Source organism: Xiphias gladius, chromosome 19 (assembly GCF_016859285.1).
Source record: "Xiphias gladius isolate SHS-SW01 ecotype Sanya breed wild chromosome 19, ASM1685928v1, whole genome shotgun sequence".
NCBI classification, from domain to species: Eukaryota; Metazoa; Chordata; class Actinopteri; order Istiophoriformes; family Xiphiidae; genus Xiphias; species Xiphias gladius.
Window position 1 is genome coordinate 21,277,602 of NC_053418.1, and position 19,999 is coordinate 21,297,600.

The window sequence follows — 19,999 nt, forward strand, 5'->3', positions numbered from 1 at the left end:
ATGTATTAGCTTGTTTCAGTCAGTTTATTACTGCTGGTGAATATTGTCCTAACGGGGTGTTCGCAGCTAATGAAGAGGTTGGGTTCAAAATGAAAAAAGAACTTCACATAGAAAGGTCTTGTTGTGAATACACGCATGATTAGTGTTATGTTGGGTTTAATTTAAGATCAACACTGCCTCCCTAAGCCGAACACTGCAATCACATGGCATCCAATTCTATACCAAGACACTGTACTGTATATATGGATTTTTTCAAAGAGTAGCATTTACTATATATTCATCTCGAAAAACATGTTTGCTCACTGACAGATTCCACGCAGTGTTAACATTTTAAAATGCAAGGAATCTGGGTTTAAAATGCATGGAATCTACGCGAGTCCTACCGAGTTTTTCTAGTTTAGTAGCATGATTTGTCCACTGATTGTCTGCCCCTCAAACATTCAAGAAAGTGATATTCTGGTTATTTTATTTACTATATTACCATGCTAAAAAAAATGTTCATTCCTCTTCATGCTAAAAAAGAGAGATGATTGTCATTGCACAGCAAGTTTAACCAAGTTTGTAGTTTGAATAGCCATAATTTGATTTTATTCTTTTGAATTTTAGTGTATTTTAAAAATATTAATGTACTACTGGCGTATTTTTTTTCAATACACAGGAAATAGTACTATCCCCTGTCTAAACCAGATGTACATTAAACATAATCTCCAAGCTAATGTATAACACCGCTATAAGAAACTGTAATTGCTCCAGTTGATCTTCCTGGTAGTAGAAGAAACTGAGTGTTTGTACTGCCTCCATGAAGAAATCTGTGTGAAACATGTATGTGAAGCAGGGAGCTGCTCAGAATGAACATCAATATTCAGCTAATGATATTGTTTAAAAAAAAAAAAAAAAAGATTAATGTAACCCTGATATTTTTTTTAATCAAATGGGGACTGAAACAACCAGGCATTAACATGACAAAGCATAGGCCATATATTGATAATCTTTTAGTAAATAAATATCAACAATCACTATATTGTTAATGTAAATCAACAAATATTTAAAAAAACACCCGTTGCTGAGATGAGAGGGATTTGGTCTGAATTTAAAAGGTTAAGGGTTTAACAGTCAATAGATCAATCAATCACCTTTGTAAACTACTGATCTCTTTCACCACCTAATAACAGCAGCATTAAAATATCCATTTTCATTAGCATACAATAGGCTATTTATGGGTAAAAGGAGACCTTACACTTAAAATGTTACCTGTCTCTACCAGGTATTAATGATTCAGATACACTCAGCAGTGTGTATCTCTGTGTCCCATATGAACACAGCTCAGTTGCCATCACACACTGCTTTTTCCAGAGTGGAGCCGGGGACTCCCAGGGGGTCCGTCTTGATCGCTGGCTCCGGGTATCACCCACAGATGGCGCATCTCTCACCATCTGTATTGACTGCTGAAAATCGAAAGTAACACTCTGTGGCAGCCTCAGTGGCCTGAAGGCCAAACAGTGAGCGTGCCACTGCTGTTTTTTTTTATTGGACACAACAGGGTGCAATATCACATCAACACCCATAAGCATCCCGGGGAGCCAACAGCAGGCTCGTGTCTGGCGGAGAGCTACGCCCCTGTCACCCTGCTCTCATCAGCACCACCCTCACACCCCAACACAGAGCTGCGTCAAGTCAGACAAACATAGACTGAACACGACAGGAAGTTTAATAGCGCGCCTTTCAATAGCCTGAAAGGTTTGCATCACAGAACAATGGCAGGATATTTGAACCCTAATAGATACTTTGATTTAGAGCTTTAACTACTTATTTCATTTCGGTTAATCAGTTGGATATTTTTCAATGAATCGAGTAGTCGTTCGGTGTCTAACGTCGAAAATATGAACGAACAAATAAAGCAAAACAAAACAACGCTATCGTCGTTCCGCAGAGCCCAAGATTACGTTTTGCTCTTGTCCGGCCGGTACCTCCAACATCTGAATATTCAATTTAAAATGACGTAAAGAAGACAAAAGCCACAAATCCCCACTTTGTAGAAGCTGGATCTGGCGAGTGTTTGGTATTTTCATGTCGTTTTCTTGTCTACTGAGCACAACATTAAGAGCAAGTGAAATGCTGGCAAATAGCTTTAAAAGCAACATTTCTGGCAGAACAATATAAGGTTTTCAGAATCAAGTGCTGCGTGGTTATGATAATTATACAAAAAAACAAAAAGACACCTTGATTGCCAAAAGAGAATTACATTTACTTACCGGAAATTCAATTGTGTTGCTAGTATTACGTTTTAACTAGAATGTCAGAGGCATTTTCTTCTTTGAAATACCCTTACGCCGTAAATTCTATAAGAATAAAAGAATTCAAGCGGCATCCTAAAGAACACGAGTTTATTTTGAAGGCGCCATCCGGATGTGCCGGTCCTCACACTGCCTACCTTGACGCTGGTCCAGTCTTGCAGGCTCCTTTCCCCCCTCCGGATGACTGGGAGTGACGCAGGGCGGACAGAAAAAAAAAAAAAAAAAAAACCGGGGCTTGAGTGAACGAGCAGGCAGAACAGGCGGTGATGCGGGGAGGACCGTCGCTTTCCTTTCACAGGTTCAAGCCCGAATGCACGGCCTGCCTGCCCGCACGGAGGACATGAGAGACACCACCTACATGCAGGCTTTCCTGTGACAGGTAATATCAAGGAATCGTCACCTCGTCCTCGAGGCGGATCAGTCTGGATACACTCCCAGGTAGAATGCCTCGTTTGACTCTTACTGCACATTACTATAGTTTGATAGGTGGCTTCATGTACTCAGTCCATACGATGTAAATGTGAAAATGAATAATTTCATTCATTTTTCTCAGCTATTATCAGGCCCTTGCGTGATGGTTTCCTGTACCTCAACCAGTTCCTTAAGCTATACAGTCACGATTTCTTACTAATGTGATCGGACACTCGCAATCTGCTCCAAATGAATAACACAAGACTTGTTTCTCTTCAGGTAACATTGGTCCCCGTTCCCCCACATGGGAAAGTAGCCTAGTCATTCCATTTTCACACTGAACACCAAGTTGTAGGTCGCATTCAGTGGGAGGATACTCGGACCCCAATCTCCGACATTTTAATAAGTCTCCATCATGAACTACCTACGCCGTCGACTGTCGGACAGCAATTTCATGTCCAACCTGCCCAATGGCTACATGACCGATCTCCAACGCCCAGACCCGCCGCCGCAAAGCCCCGCAGTGTCGCCCGGGCCGTCGGAGAGGCGCCAGTCCACCAGCCAGCAGCAGACAGGCGGTGGAGGCTCTGGGTTCTTCTCATCCATATCCAATGCAGTCAAACAGACCACAGCTGCTGCGGCTGCGACCTTATCCGAGGCAGCGGACCGGGCGGGAGTCTCCAGCAGCGCCAAGATCCTCCTGGTTATCGATGACCAGCAGACCGACTGGTAAGAGCAGTGCGCATTGTCAACGTCTAGACAGAGATCTGTGCCAAACCGCGGGTTTCAGTGGCCTAACATCTAGAAGGTCATATGATTCGCCCAGTGCTGTGAGACACATCACGTGTAACATCCTGGCTTTTAATGCTCAGCTCAGAAACACCTTGCAGATGCGCTTGTGCGCTCGTGGTGCCATGGCAAAGGCGCAAGAGACTGAAGGCAGAGAAGCCATTTTTTTTTTTTTTTTTTTTCATTTGACGACCAGCGATTGCTTGTGACGAATTCATCGTGCATTCTGCCACTAAAATGCTTAAAATGATGCCAGCGCACTGGGTGTGGGCCAGTGCCACCACGATGATGCAGGTATTTTGAAATCGAGGGCAAATTTTGCAAAAGGAACATACATACACCCCGTTAGTCAAACCTCTTCACCAGTGCACATTATGCATGCTTATTAGAGCTCTGTGCACAAGTCAAAGGTGATTAAACACCGACTACTGCCTCAAAATGACACCCTAGGTGATAATAAACTAAGCAGATCTGTGCATAGTCACATCAAAAGCCTTCCATCCCACAGTGCAGAGCAAATACGGTTTTCCAACTGTGTCACAACAGGCAGGGGAGGTGGATATTTATACTTCATAGGTTGGACTTCTAAATCCAAGGGTCACTATTTATGTCCTTCTGTCCAATTCATATCTCCTCAGGCACCTTGACTGCTGGAGATTAAAATAATGTTACATAGGCCACTTAATGTAGTTTTATGCATTGCAGTATGTAGTATACTACCACAAACAGAACACAGTATCAAAGGAAATTAGGATTTTGTTCCATTGATGTTTGTTTCATGTATTGGACATCACATCTTCACTAGCCAGGAATATACTCAGAATTTTGAAATGCTCTGCAAATGCTGGAGGAAATGCCAGCTGTCAATCACAGGAGAAATGTGCAAAATCAAATCCATGTATTTCCTGGATACAAACAACAGCTGGATTCCTTGTTTTACATTCAGGGTGAAGGTCTTCAGAGGAAGAAAGATCCACGGTGAATTTGACATCAAGGTAGAACAGGTAGGTTTCACATATGGTACTTCTTTCTTTGTTCTGTGTTAGTGTCCCGCTTTACTCCCTACTAAGAGAACTGAAAATTAAAAAAAAACAAAAAAAAGAAGAAAGAAACAAGCGCAGATTTTCTGAGCCTTATGTCCAGACTTGGAGGGATGTTACATCAGTCTTCCATAAGACATTAGAATTTCGTATTTTGTTGATGGATATCACTGTCTCTGATCTAGTTGTGTCAACACCTGGTAACTGAAATAGACATGGTGTAGGTCCTACACCATTGCCTCCATCTACAGAGAAGAATAAACCATGTATGATTTATCCTATGTAGATAAAGGCATTGCCATCTGCTTTATTATAGGACGAGTCTATTGTATTTATTGCTGGTCACATTTCTCTCTAAAAGCTTGAGTGGTCATACATGTTCCGCGGAAAATGTACCCCTGCCCATATTATGCATCCTTTGTCTTCACTTTGATCCTATTTTGGTTCCATATCTTTAGTTTTCTGAGGCAGTGTCATCTCTAAGTCACCTGGCGAGTCATTTTGTTTGGTAACTCTCACTAAGTTGTCTACCTGCTTTTTAGGGCCCAGATCCACAGCTAGAGTGCTACTAGCATAAAAGATTTCATGGATTCTTCAATAAATAACAGCTGAATCATCCAGTATACTTTGCACTGTTACTGTGTTCATAGAGAGCCCTTACAATGATAAATGTCCCAGTTCACTGATGAGTGAGTATTGATAAGAGAGGGGACTGCTGCATTCATTCCCACACTGAAGTGCTCTCTCTTGACATGTGATTAAGAGAAACATATTTTGTTTGTCAGATGCATTCACAGTCACTCTGCAGGATTTAAACTTCTTATTGTTATCCCTTATAAAGGTCAATGAGTTGTTTGTGTGGGTTAACAACTGAGCAGTAATCATTTTTGGTAAATTTGTGAATAGTGATGTGAGGCCTTATAAGAACATTTATTGATACATTATGTGACAGCGGCTATTTATGCTGTAATCCACCCAGCAGCACCTTAAGAGCAGAGGAGACCCTGAAAGTTTTCAAATCTTTTTCATTGCCTGCATTTTTCTCTCTTCCTGTTCCTTAGTCCTTATACTTGACGTTGGCGATGGCATTTTCATTATTTCCCTTGTGGCCTCTTAACAGGAAGAACACACTTCAGATAAAGTTTGCTTTCTTATAATTGTGCCATGTTCAACCTGGCTCATGTAGAAACAGTCATTCACTGCCCTCCTGCTCTGACTGTGGGCACAGGGATTTTTATGGTGTTTGTAGGGGACTGACCTTGCTTCTGTCGTTTTAGGCAGAATTCTCTGAAATCAACCTAGTGGCAAACGCCACAGGCACCTACAATGTGGACATTGATGCAATCAGGAATGGACATAAGGTTACTAAGTAAGTACTCCGTAGAATATCAAAAGAGTTTGATCATTTGCAGTAGCTGCTTGTGAGATACAATTTGGATGTATGTTGAAATCTCTTCCTTCTCTATGCCTAATAACCAAACACTTTGTCTTGTACGGTGCAGTTTAATATTTTGCTAATGTCCTCTGTTCCAGATCCTTTAAGCCAGACTTTGTGCTGATCAGACAGCATGCCTTCAGCATGGACAAGAATGGAGACCACCGCAACATAGTGATTGGACTGCAGTATGCTGGACTGCCAAGTGTTAACTCCTTGCACTCTGTCTACAATTTCTGTGACAAACCATGGGTGGTAAGTATTATTTAATCAATTAGTTCATTTGAAACCGTATCGCACGCTGAATTCAGCTACAAACACATATAAAGCTACCTCTTGAGCATTTGTTTCTATCTCAGTTTGCTCAGATGTCTAGACTCTACAAGCAACTGGGCCAAGAGGAGTTCCCACTGATTGAGCAGGTTTACTATCCAAATCACAAGGAAATGGTGAGTTGTGTACCATCTGCTCTCCTCCTATCTCTCCTCTCTCTTTCCACTTGCTCTGATGGGTATGTCTTCATGGTAAACAACTCTTAAAGACATACACACACACACACACACACACGCACATGCGCAGACAGGTCATCCCTCTGCATGGGTCCCATGTTAGGAGGATAATTCACTTCCATGTCAATATTCCATCTCATGTAGCAGCTGAGACCAATCTAATTTCCAGGGGAGTGCTTTGTTGTTTTCTTTCCGGGGAGTAGCAGAGTTTTTTTCATTTTTTTTGTGTGCCAAGTCAGTGTCAGTACAGTTAAACTGAGACTACCACTGCACAGCAGTCATCTCCACCCCTGCAGTCACAGGCTGTAAATACTGGGCTTGCTTTCAAGCCATCAATATGAATCAGAATTTCCTTCAGAAACAGAGGAGGGCAACTACTGTATTTGTCACTTCTGTTTGATTGAAATTGATTAAAATTTGTAGTACCGTGATGAAGTTCATTTATGAGAAATCTCTGTATGTGATAATGCTGTTGTTACAGATTACCTCCCCTCGGTTCCCTGTAGTGGTAAAGATGGGCCATGCTCACTCAGGAATGGGAAAGGTAGTGCTTGAATGCTCATGTATTTACTATTTCAATATCAATGCCACATTTTTGGGACAAATAAATGCAATCATATTTGTATCTTGACTCCAGGTGAAAGTGGACAATCAATATGATTTTCAAGATATTGCCAGTGTTGTGGCACTGACCAAGACTTACGCCACATCTGAGCCTTTTATTGATGCAAAATATGATGTCCGCATCCAGAAGATCGGTAACAATTACAAAGCTTACATGTGAGTGAAATTACCATTCTGCTCTCCTCAGTTCTCTGCATTTCACTCTACCCAATGTGATTGAAAAAATTCCTACCAGCAAGCCAACAAACTGGCAGGTTATGGCAGATGAAAATGGTAGAACATGTAAAGTAAATTTCTATTCTAATCAACAGGAGGACGTCCATTTCTGGCAACTGGAAAACCAACACTGGCTCATCTATGCTTGAGCAGGTGGCCATGTCAGACAAGTAAGAGCATAAAAATGCCGATGAGATGAATCTGTAAATTGTATAATGACTTGCTGTACTATTATAGCTTTTTTGACACATTATTGCAGGTACAGAATGTGGGTGGACTCTTGTGCTGACATCTTTGGAGGGTTGGACATTTGTGCTGTGGAGGCTCTACACGGTAAAGATGGCAAGGACTACATTATAGAGGTACTAGAAGTTGGTATGTTGATATCGACGAATATTTGTCTGTAATCATAAGGAAAACCCATTAAATGTTTGTTTGTTTTTTTTAGGTTGATGACTGCTCAATGCCACTGATTGGGGACCAGCAGGATGAGGATCGTGTTCAAATTGCAGAACTTGTAGTCTCTAAGATGAACCAGACTGTTCCACGCACTTCAAGCTCTTCCACAGTCCGTGCCACAGCAGGACAGCCGGCACAGGTGCTCAAGCCAAAGATACTCTTTACTTACCTTACTTTTCTTTATTTCCCCCACTTTTATTAGGAATATATTTCAAGTAAGGTCTGTTTGTATTTAGGGTGCACAGTAACACACATGGTCTCTCTGAACATTGTCCTTTAAAAGAGAACATGTATATAAAGCACAAAAATACAGTTGGAACAGTAGACATACAATTTTCATAATAACAAAAGGGCAACAGAAATATTAGATGTACAGATTTCTGTATTAGTGCATACAGATACAGACCATATCTGTATAATGAATAAATACATAATAAAACACATACATGTTCAAATGTATGTGGTGCCTATTAGGGGTGGAATGGTTCACAAAATTAGCGTTTCAATTCATATCACGGTTTTGGGTTTGGTTCGGTACATTTTTGGTAAAACGTACCGGACCAATCATCCGTGCCAACTGAGAAGTTTCACTGGGTTTTTTCGCAAGATTTTTTTCCCAATAACTTTATTTGAAGTTTTTTTTCTGCAAATGCCTCATAGCCTATTTAAAATGAACCAAACAATACATACATGTCCTTAACTGTGTCAAGTGAAACGAATGGGTCGGATTCTTTACTTGAACTGTTCCACCCTTAGTGCCTATACATGCACGACTTCAAATATCAAAGCAAGGCGCTTTCAGACAGCAGTTGGTGTAATAAGTGTAGAATTTGTGTTATGGGGTTGACCTTTGAACTGTCCATTGGTGGAACCATTGCAAAAGATAGCATTTTAAAGACCCTAGGAATGTTACAAAAAATAATAAATAAATATTATTGATTCCAAAGGATAGAAAGAGGTCCAAAGTAACACCAACATTTTCAGCACTTTGATTCTGTGAAATCATACCCATCAAAATTTAGGGTAATGTCTGAAATAGATGTTTATGTCTGACTGGACCAATACTTAGCATCTCAATCTAACAGTATTTGACATTCAGGTGCAGGGAGTGAGCTGACATATATTATACTGAAGAAGCAGATAATCAGTTTCAAGGTATATATGTCAGGCTTAATGTGTACATACAATGGAGTGTCATCAGCATAGCAGTGGAAATTTATGTCATATTAATGAGTAATAGAACCCAGAGAAAACAAAAAAGATAACAGTAATGGGCCAAGCACCGCTCCCTGGGGCACTCTTGACTAAATAGTAGAGATATCTAAGGTAGTCAGATATCACCAATTTGACAATGGATCAGAAGGGCCAGGAGTCAACATCTGTCCTGGTACTCCTGCAATGTTCTATGAATTAGAATATAATTTTCTTTTGTGTAAGGCTTTCTAGATGTCCAATATCTTGAGGCAAAACGTTTGTCTGAACATATTGATACAGTTACCAAAGCAAAAAGATTTTAACATTTTATTCTGTGAATATGATTTTCTATCATTAGCATTTTTTTTTCCTTTCTGGTTTGATACATATTTACTTTCTGCCCTTTTAACCCCTGTGTGTTTTGTAGAAAGCAGTGTCTCCTCAGTCTGTCTCTCAGCCAAGAGTACCACAGGCTCAACAGCGCCCCTCACCTCAAGGTAAGAACATGACTGTTTTGCAATAACAAAAAACTAAGTTAAATGAAACGTCATTTGTTTTTGTTAAGAAATCTTTTGGTTTATTGTCAAGTTTAGGCAAGGATATTAGGGAAAGTATTTGAATATGATTAAATATATATTATTTCTCTCCTGTAGGTGGTCCTCAGCAAAGTCCCCCAACTCAGCAGCGCCCACAGCCTCAAGGCCAACCCCCTGCACCGGCCCAGCAATCTGCTGTCACCCCTGCTACAGGTGATCCCAGTGCCCAAGCTAAGGCTAACCAAGGACCTGTAGCCCAGCCACGGCAACCAGGTCAGGGAGCTCCTCCAGGCCAGAGACCTCCTTCTGGGCAGGGCTCTCCTCAGCGAAGCCAGGGAGGTTCCCCTCAAGCTCAGAGGCAACAGTCTGTCTCCCAGCAGCAGCAGCAGAAACAATCTGCAGGAGGCCCTGGCCAGAAACCTCCAGGGGGCCAACCCCAGCAGCAGAGGCCTGCCCATCCCCCTAGGCAGCAGTCACAGGGGGGGCCACAGCAACAGAGGGCTCCTGGCCAGCCAGGTCGTCCTGGAGCACCAACCACCCAACAACCCAGACCTGCTGCTCAAGGCCAGGGGGCCCCAGGAGGACGACCCCCATTGCAGCAAAAGCCACAACCCCCACAGAAGCCCAGTCAGGACAACCTCGCTATGGGTGGCTCTCCACAACTAAAGTAAGTAACTGTATGATAAATGAGTTGGGATCAGTTTCATCTCATTTTTCATAAAGTGAATCTTCCAGCTGACCTGAACAGAAGATCCTCTCTTAGTTTTTGCCTGCATTGACATATGCATGCCACATGGGAAATCTACTCATTCTCTTTACTGACAAATGATACACCTGAATGTGCATGATGTATCAATTCTTACATTTTTCAGTCCTTCAACAGCAGTTTCACAAAACATTTCAGATTGTCTGGAGAGACTGTGATATATTAGAGCAACAAAAAGCAGAAGCTGGCTTGTAGGTGTTCATAAAGATAATGAAACCATCACATCTGCCAAAATCCATGTTCTGGGACACAGGTGACCAGATTCTCTACATCCTTCTTTTAAATCATTTTTCTCTTAGTAGCTGGCACGGACAGAAAACAGTAAATAACAATTGATATAGCGAATTAAACTGTATGTTTTTGACTTGTATAAACTTTTAGAAGTTATTTTTGAAAAAAAATTCATTTGATATCTATTTGCTACTGTATATATACATATATATATGTTACACAAACACACACACACACACACACACATTTATATGTATATATTCCAAAATTTAAAGTGGACAGCATATTTGTTAACTGAAGAATTTGAACCATCACATTATTACATAAGGGCAAATTCCCACTGTCATTTGAGAAGCAGATAATATTTAATTTATTGTTGCGTATATAATCAAAGAAATCACCTGATTAATAACGCAAAACTGTACAGATTTATGTTCTAACGTATAAATTATCTGTGTGATTGCTTCTATTTTAGTGGTAAATATGTTCTCCAGCTGTTGATTTTCATGGATAAATGATACATAATCCAAATTTTTGGATTACATGAATGAGATTGCATTTTATGCTCTCTAGAATTAGAGACATAAAACATTTTTTCATCAATCCCTGAAAAAAAAAAAAATGCCACTTTGCATCCAGAAAGGTCATTCACTATTCATATCATATTAAAGCTAATTTGAAATGATAAGGTAATACTGAATGACCGTGGAGAAGGAATGCGCTTTTATCATCTTTTACCGAGCCTTTTCTCCCCTGTCTCTCTCTCTCTGTCTTGCCATGCACCAGTCTTTTCATCCCATGGGTTTGCTGCATGACTTTAATAGCCTTTCCCTCTCCTCTATTGCCATTTTCCTCTCTTTATAGCAAGTCCCAGTCTCTTACCAATGCCTTCAACATTCCAGAAACCCCAGCGCCACGAGCCAGCCTTAGCCAGGACGAGGTGAAGGCAGAAACCATACGCAATCTACGCAAATCTTTTGCCAGTCTCTTCTCAGACTGAGATGGCATAAGCCCCCCCCCTCCTACTGACAGAAAGATGGACAGGCAAACTGAAAGACAGATCCCTTCTTCTCCCAACGAAAAAGGACCAACAGGATGCCATCTCCAATTCACGTACATTGACCGTGATATGAAAATGTACACACTTGACACCCACTGCCTAAATAGTTAAGATCTTTTAAAATCAGCAAAAGGTAGACTACACGGTAAATTTAGGCCCTGATGTCTGAAACATTCCTTGCTTTGCGTCAAGCTTAGGTAAGTCATCTACTCACCGTGTCACACAAACTGTGATTGCACGTGCCCGCTCACACACACACACACACACACACACACACACACACACACACACACACACACACACACACACACACACAACACCACGCCTGTATATGCATGAGCGCACATAAAAATAAGGAACAAAACAACAAAATACTGCATCCACTTGTTTGTTAGTGCTGTAAAGTCATTGTGATCTGTTTGTCCGAAATTTGGTTGGCTTCCAGACCAACCGAATGAATTAAGGGAATGTATGAAAATTATTGGTGTGGGGAGGGGTGCTCAATCTTATGTTTTATTTCATAAAGAAAGCAAGGCCCTCCCCAGTGTTATTCATTGTCTCAAAATAATATAATTATGGCAAACATAATAAAATAGCGAAAATATAGCCACTCTCTATTTTTGAGAGAGTGATAAATAAACTGTTATTATAGCGACAAAATGGAATGACAGCTCTGTGCTGAAGGGCTTGTGCACTGCAATATTTTCACCCCACCCATATTCTCTGCACATAGTTAAATGCACCTCGAGGAGAAATATGAAAACCATTTTTTGATGTATCTATATAATCTCTTTTTATATAAACAATCACACAAATATTGAAATATGTAATAAAAAAGTAATAAGTAATATGGAATAGGAAAAAAAAATGACCCTCCCCTTCTCTCCCAAAAACATTACACTAACCTCCCTTTTCAAAAATAAAAATTACAGTACCCCCCCCCCTTGCTGACCCCCACCGCCCTCAGTAATTTTTGTACAGTCCCTAACTCAGCACAGCTGCACACATTGGCTTTCCAGTGTTAGTTAATGCTAGATCTGTTCGGGCTGTTGACCGCTCATGGTGATGTCTTAGCTGCATGTCAACAGGAGGCAATGGTTGCATTTTCCAACCCCTGACATTGATGCTTGTAACTGTGTCGTCACATGTAGTTGAATTAGTTTGTAAAGTAGCCTAGTAGCTGTTGTGAGTATGTTGTTGCTGCCCCTTCCTCCTGTATTTGTCGCACAAGAACAAAAGCCCGAGAGCCCTCCACCTTCAAAGCATGCCTTACACAGATAAGAACGTCAGATCAAATGGAGCTGTCTCAGGGATGTCCAATTGATTGTGACACTTGTGTGTGGGTGAGGGTCTTCCATTACAGTTTTATTGTGATTGTTTACCAATAATGAAGGAAAAGCATGCATCTTAATGAGGTAGAATGTTTTTTATTTCAAATGCATTTGCACACAGAGTATACTGCAACATTATACTTGAATACTGTGACACAGACTGATGTATGAAGTATACAGTTGGTTAATTCATCTGCCACTTGACATAGCAACAACTCAGTGTTCCCACTCTGGGTTGCTGCCGTGTGTGTGACAGGTGTGGTACGGTAGGATACAGCATAGGCAGGGTTGGCAACTGTTCAGGTACATTTAGTGAAAAATTTGATTATTTACAGTTTCATTTCAGATTCTCTTGCTTTCAAAGCAGTGCAATGAGAAAAACTTATGACTGCAATCCAGCCATTGAATTTAATGGATTCACAGTAAGTTAAAGGATTATTTCAGGTTGATTTTAGGGTTTAGCAGTTAGTCAGTGCATGGTGATTTTGCACTTAAGTAACTCAAACCCTAAATCTGTATTATACAGTTTCTGCTTCCATAAATGCCCCTCTGCTCTCAGCATACTCCACCAAGGAATGTTACATATTTGCTGTTCATCTCTATACAATCATGAAAGAAAAATGATGTAAAGGTATAGGAATATCAACTGTGGGATGCACCTCTGCAGCAGATTTACCACTTCCTGTCACCCCTTCTTCGCATTCTTTGATCACTACTCTGAAAAAAACCGAGCTTTTACTGAAAACCGCTTCTGTTTCCAGGCACTAAAAATGTCTTCCAGAAGGAGTGCTTTCCATTCGAATGTTGATATAGTATGGCAATATCAAGCTTTTTAGAGAAGACGCAGTACCTAAAAGATATAGAGGAGTCCTGGTTCCCTTGCAGATTCCCCATGCTGCCTGTCTTTATCAGCCTATTTGTGTAGCCACAGTGACCCCTTGTGCTCAATGGTGCATAAATGTGTGACTGTTGTTCTGTAACTGGTGAAACCAAATAGATGTCGTACAGAGCTCCGAGTGATGCAGATTGTGAACTTTTTCCTCTGCTGCTATTTGTGCTTGTTGATCTGTGTGTCTGTGAACCTTTTAGCTCTTAATTTCAAAATTTTTGCATTTTTGTTTCAATTATCTTAAACATGCTTCTACGAGGCAAGACTATGTGGGGCTTGTAAGTTTATGCATTAATGGTTCGGGGCTTCATTTTTAAATTATACAGCGACTCAGTGTCAGTACATGATTGTCAGTTATGGTGGCACCGCCTACTGCCAGGAGAATCAGTAAGAGCAGCCTTGTGTAATTATTACACTGACACTGAGTGTAAATTATGAAAATGAACCATCACACTTAGCATGGATGGTTAACTTTGAAAAATATCTTTCTGTCACTCAGAGGCCTCTTGGCCATATTAAGACACACCATTTGCTGCGGCACCTCCTGAGACTGACAATATGAGCTGTGACAGCAATGCAAAGAAGTAGTTTATTGTATTTATGTTTTTGATATTCACGGATGTTTTCTTTTTAAAGAGTTACATCATTTATGGTGGACATATTTGACTGTGAATGTACATTTTTTTGTTACAGCTAGTTTTGTTGTTTTCTAAATGCATTGTATAATCATTGTGAAAAGATGAAATCCTTACAAATTTCAACTGATTGCCAGTTGATGCCTGCCAGATTTAAAAATCATAAATGTAAGTGCAAAAATCAAAAAGCTGAAGTTTTTGTTAAATAAAAAAATAAGACACTGCATAATGTAAATCATGGTGGATTGTTGAATTAAATGTAAAAAAAATATATTTGATGTTATATGCAATGTAACTATATAATGTGAAAATGAGTAAGTTCTTAAAACATGTACATGTCTAATAAAGTCTATGATCAACAATGACTTTTATTTGTTATTGTTTACACAATATACAACAGTGACACAGAGTCTTTTGGCTTCAAGTTTGCGTCATGCCTGCTTATTAAACACAACTGTCCATCCTGTGAGAGAGATTTCCCCTCTGTTGCTCTTCCTGAGGTTTCTCCCATTTTAAGTTTTTTTTTTTTTTTTTTTTTTAAATCATTTTCCATGTTGAAGGTCTAAAGATAGAGTCCAGATCATCCATCCACATTAAAATATTAAAAAAATTCTTTGGCCTTACAATGACGTCTTAAACAGGTAGGATTAGTAGTATTATGTTGTGCTTGTAGAGATTGGGTCTCTGTGTGTAACACTGAATGTTTTATTATTAGGTGATTGTGCTTTAGTACTTTGTATGGTAGTAAGGTACCTAAAAAAATATCTAAAATATGAGGTCAGGAAATAGCTTAAAAAAAACCCCTCAATTTCAGGCTCTTTCTATTTCCATTTAAATAACATGTTATGAAATTGAATGCATGTTGAAATCTGTAAACTGAACACACTTGTTTTGCACAGTAGTTGCACTAGCAGGCACCCGAATGTGTCCACAAGGTGGTGTGGGCCTGCAGTCTGACTACTGTAGCCTTCAGTTCTGCACAGGATTAACAGAGGTTATATAATTCATTTCACACTTGTGAAATGAGCACACCACTCTATGTCTCTGTGTGTTTGATCAGAACTATTCCATTACTTTACACAGTATTATATCGAAGTTTGGGAAATGCTTTTGTCCCAAGAACATTACAATGTGTACATTGACATTTGAAAAGTAGGGCTATTTTTTCTTCAAACGCTGTGCATCCCTCTCAAACAAACAAGCGAAGCATGTTCAGTGCTTAGGATTTTTGTGTATCCTTTTTTGTTTTTAAATGATGACTATTCAGCAATTATTACAGTATAACAGTTGTTATGTTGGTAACGTTGTAGAGTTGTATTATAGTTTGTTCTGCTGTGTTATGAAAAGCAGAGAGGTTTCATTTTCATTGTCTTCTGAGACTTAAATCTTAATTACACAATTTTGAGTCACAGTAACACAGAAAACAGAAATACCAATGTGTCCATAATCCTATTAAACAAAGCCAATCTGGGACATATGAACAAATGGCTCCCTGAATACCACTCATCATAGTTCAGCCTATCTTTTCTTCTTACAATAATGGCCTAATTCATGCTGTTTAAGGAAAAACACATGTATTATGTTCCAGTATCTTTTGGCATTTCATTAGGGCTGCACATCTGAATGCAGCAGCTGCAGCTGAGGGAGGCCAATGCTAATATACACCCCCAGTCAAAAGAATGACTGTGTTTCATTGCCTTGTTTTGTAAAAATCAATGACGGCATCAAGAACTGAAACAATTAAATCAAAATGTAAATATTTTACTTTCCCTCATCCAGCTATAAAATGACTTGCCCTGTCTAAATATTTTGGCTGGTATGCGGAGTGAGGGAAGGTTCAGTTTTAATCACCAAATGGATCAATTTTTTTTCCCTGGAAAGTTTTCATTGCAGACAAAAGTGTCTCGAATGCAATATCCAATGTGCAGGCAGGATGGTATATAGCGGCTCGGAAAGGTCAGTGTGGTTTTTAAAGCTCTATCTGCTCGCTTGCATTTCTTATCTGGCTGCCCAGAGGGTCATACTGTTCTCTAATGACAAATCTGGGTTTGGTTAGCAGTTAATATGCTCAACTGATCAGGAAAGATACGGTTTCACGTTGAACATGTTCTGGCAGATAATGAAGTTGTACTTTTTTGGCATCTAATATTTGTACGTCAGCATCATTCAGACGTAACACTTCACATTTCGAGGCATTTTGAGTTTATCACTGTCTGGCAAACTAAGCTGTCCATTCACAAGAAAAAAACAGAAACTGTGATCTTCTCCCATCACGTTTATACACTTGAAATGTTGTGAAATCAATCTGATACGACTTCCATGACTTTGCAGGTCACAAATAAAGGATTCAAAGGTATTGCCAGCAATATGCTCGTTTTGTTACGGACAGGGAGAAGAGAAAAAAGGGGAGGGACACTCATGACTTCTTCTCTGAGCCAGGATATTTCTAGAGCTGACCCATTTAAACAGCCTGGAGAATCTGAGAGCACAGGTGCATCTGGATGACTGCAACTGCCAACCAGAACGCGTTATTACATACATTAAGACGCTATTTAAACGCAAATTGAAGCAAGTGTCAAAACCAATTTGCACGTCTAATGCGATGGGGGGGGGGTCTGTGTGCAAACTACACAGGTTTTGAATGGGAAAAATTCCCGGCACGGGGAACAAATCATATTTGTTTCACTCATTTCATATACCTAAACAGAAAAAAATAGAAGCAAGTGTTCTCAATCTTTTTTGTTCTTTTATGAAGGAAAAAGAAAAGCTAATGTCAGTCCACAATTCACTGTGGCTGTTATACAGCTATTATACATGGCCTACAGCCTTGCACAATTAGTGCAACTCAGTACTGCTTTGCATTGTGCTGCTGTGGGGTGGAGGGTGAATGATATCCATATTTAGAAGGACCTCATTGATTCTTCCCAGGCGAGGCACAAAAGATTTGTTGTCTGTCCATTCTTGAATAGCAGGACCTTGATGATAGCCCTGCATTACAAAACCTCCTGCGGACCACAGTCAGTGTCTGAAAATCTGTTGAAACGCTGCGCGAGAGCAGTTTGCTCTAAATCTAATATTACTGCATTCGGTCTCTATGTTGTTACATAACAATGTAATGGTGACAGTGCACAACCACAAATAATTACACCATCAGGAGCCCTTGGAAAGAAACTGCACACACCGAGAGACCCGTCTTTTAGTTCAAAAACGTGATTTCCCTTTAATAAACTTGCACATATGACTGAGTGATTCTTTAGCCAAAATGGCAGATGATGAGAGATGAGAGAGGAGTATATAGTAAAGATTTAATTAAGCCTCACCATGGGATGTCTTACTGTGACTCCAGAGACTAGGACAGAGGAGTTTGTGTTTGCTCAGTGCAGCTGTGAATAATATCTACGCTATTCTTACTTTGACCTACATGTACTGAGAGGAGGATCTGCCCACATTAGTGCAGGTCTTTCTTCCTGTCTTATTTTCACCGTAAGGCTGCCAGAGGGGGTCTCCTTATGGCGAACCTTATGTTAACTTTAAATTGTCAATCTCTGCTGGAGATAATCTGGGACATGAGAGACATCCGCGCTATATGTCTCTGCTAAATGTACAGTCGATTTGAAGCTGCACGGCTGAATCCGTCCTGCGGCGCATTTACAAATTGTTGTACCTCTACAAGCAATTTTCACCTCCCTTCATCTTATCCTGGTGACGTAGATTTTTACGGTTTCCATGGAAGACTCCCATAAGCACTTTACTTGATTCTCTTTGAAATCAATTCAGTCTCTATTGCTCCTACTCAGTGTGGGTTACCATGGATACCGCTCCCAAATAGTTTGGCTTGTAAATGAATTTGTTTATGAGTGTTACTTGGAATGGATTGGAATGTTCTTTTTTTAATTTAAGTAGACATCATTTGATAATTAAGAATGAGAATTTTTTATACAATAGTTTTTCTATCCTATTCTGTATTCTATTCTACCAGGCTAAAGATGCAGAGCACTTCAACTGATCATGAAATCTCTTTTACTTCTTTTGCCACTTTTAAAGCATGTAGTATCAACTACCTGTGGACACTGACATGAGCGTTTCTAACTCAGGTATACTTGACAAAACCTAACAATCTGGTGAATATAATCTAGATCTCTGCTCCACCAGGGATCGAAACTACGCCAACGTGGATTCTTTGGTTCCCTGCTGAGCCAAAAAAACCATCCAAACACTTCACTTGGTTGCTTCTAAATCCTCGCAAAAAAACACGTGGTCGGAGTGGTGTGCGCCCTATATGGACTGCGACAACTGGAAATTATGTCTGAGGCAAGAAAGTTGGGCGGAGAGGATTGAGTGGTTTAATTTGTTGAGGACTTAATCAGGGTTCAGTTGGAATTAAGGAAAGACTGGGTGAATCTCCCACTGAGTTTTCAGATTCACCACTGCTGCACTTCACTTTCCCTGAGTCCAGTGAATCTGAGTATCTACATATTTCATAGAGGGCATGAAAAGGTTCTGTAAGCTCTCAAGGAACCAACCACGTTCAGACATATGTCTATCTAAGAGGTCTAATTCTGGCTGTGTGAAATATTCATCACTGCAGGGGCCTTAGACAACATCCCTAGCTTCCCCGGGGACTTCTTTTGACAGTCAAGCTGAAATGTGTTTGCCTTAACATCTCTGTCTAATGTGTTTTCCTTGTTTCCTCGGACATATCATTACAGTCCAAAATAGTAGTCCCGAGGCTGAGACTTGCTTTGTATTAGCCTGCCACACTGGCTATTTTTGGGCTGGACTTTGTTAGCAACTGGGCCTGGCTTTGTGTGTGCATCCCCACGTCTCTTATGCAATTCCCTCCAATGGGAACACAGAGAGAAAGTGTGTAGAGAGTCACTTAATCTTACATAGAGTTATTTGGAGACAGCTGGAGAGCTGAAGGTTGTTTACTGTGCCGGCATGAGAGGGGAGAACAGTGTAGGGAACAAAACAGAATGGCCAGATTCTTCCTGGCTCATTATGGCTGATATGTCAGAGCAGCATGAACGCTTGTTTTTGAGGCAGAGTGAAGTAGTGTTGTACTTTAATGTTGTTACTTTGTGGTGGTACAAGCCTGATTGATCCCTGTCAGAGGGGCCTCTGATAAACAGAGAGCCATCGATTTCCTCTCCGCAGAGCCTACGAGGTGCCTGAGACACCTGCTAGCAGCCAGCTGACAGACACTTATGCCTGCTAACCAACAGCTGACACAAACTGATGCCAATGCACTGTGCTGGAGAGCGTGAGTCACACATGCTCAGAGAGATCCCACTCTCAAGGATGCTGGATGCCGCACAGTGTGAGATCCACTGTACTGTCATTCTGAATCATATCTAATACACACGGTGTGTCACAGATGGAGTGTTGGTTAGCTGTGGTGTTTTGTAACCAGGATTCAGGCAGGAAAAGTATAGATAATAGCAAAAAAAAAAAAAACCCAAAAAAACAAGTCCATCCTCTACTGTTCTCCAACAGTGGAAAGCTGTACTTTCTCGCAACAAAATGAGCGCTGTCAAAGCTAAGTATCACTGTGATCTTCAGCCTGATCAGCACAGTTCT

The 19,999-nt window shown here is 40.4% G+C and overlaps 1 protein-coding gene across 3 annotated transcripts; it reads left to right on the plus strand.

The window, feature by feature from the left end:
- The first annotated feature begins 3,120 nt into the window (after positions 1-3,120).
- Positions 3,121-11,709, plus strand: syn1 (synapsin I). Of its 3 annotated transcripts, XM_040155535.1 has the most exons (14): positions 3,121-3,434; positions 4,441-4,498; positions 5,812-5,903; positions 6,068-6,224; positions 6,329-6,418; positions 6,960-7,022; positions 7,116-7,258; positions 7,414-7,488; positions 7,578-7,680; positions 7,767-7,892; positions 8,877-8,885; positions 9,399-9,468; positions 9,625-10,174; positions 11,369-11,709. In XM_040155535.1, the coding sequence occupies exons 1-14, from the start codon at positions 3,121-3,123 to the stop codon at positions 11,502-11,504; spliced, it is 1,986 nt and encodes a 661-aa protein (XP_040011469.1). In that variant the 3' UTR covers positions 11,505-11,709. The 3 variants fall into 3 exon arrangements, with proteins under 3 accessions (XP_040011469.1, XP_040011468.1, XP_040011471.1); XM_040155534.1 differs by lacking the exon at positions 8,877-8,885 and having other exon boundaries at positions 7,767-7,916; XM_040155537.1 differs by lacking the exon at positions 8,877-8,885 and having other exon boundaries at positions 7,767-7,916; positions 11,407-11,506.
- The last annotated feature ends 8,290 nt before the right edge of the window (positions 11,710-19,999 follow it).

Coding starts and splice junctions, on each gene's coding strand:
- syn1 (XM_040155534.1), top strand. CDS start 3,121: ATGAACTACCTACGCCGTCGACTGTCGGACAGCAATTTCATGTCCAAC. Junction 6,419..6,959: donor ATCCAAATCACAAGGAAATG/GTGAGTTGTGTA, acceptor CTGTTGTTACAG/ATTACCTCCCCTCGGTTCCC. Junction 10,175..11,368: donor GGTGGCTCTCCACAACTAAA/GTAAGTAACTGT, acceptor CTCTCTTTATAG/CAAGTCCCAGTCTCTTACCA.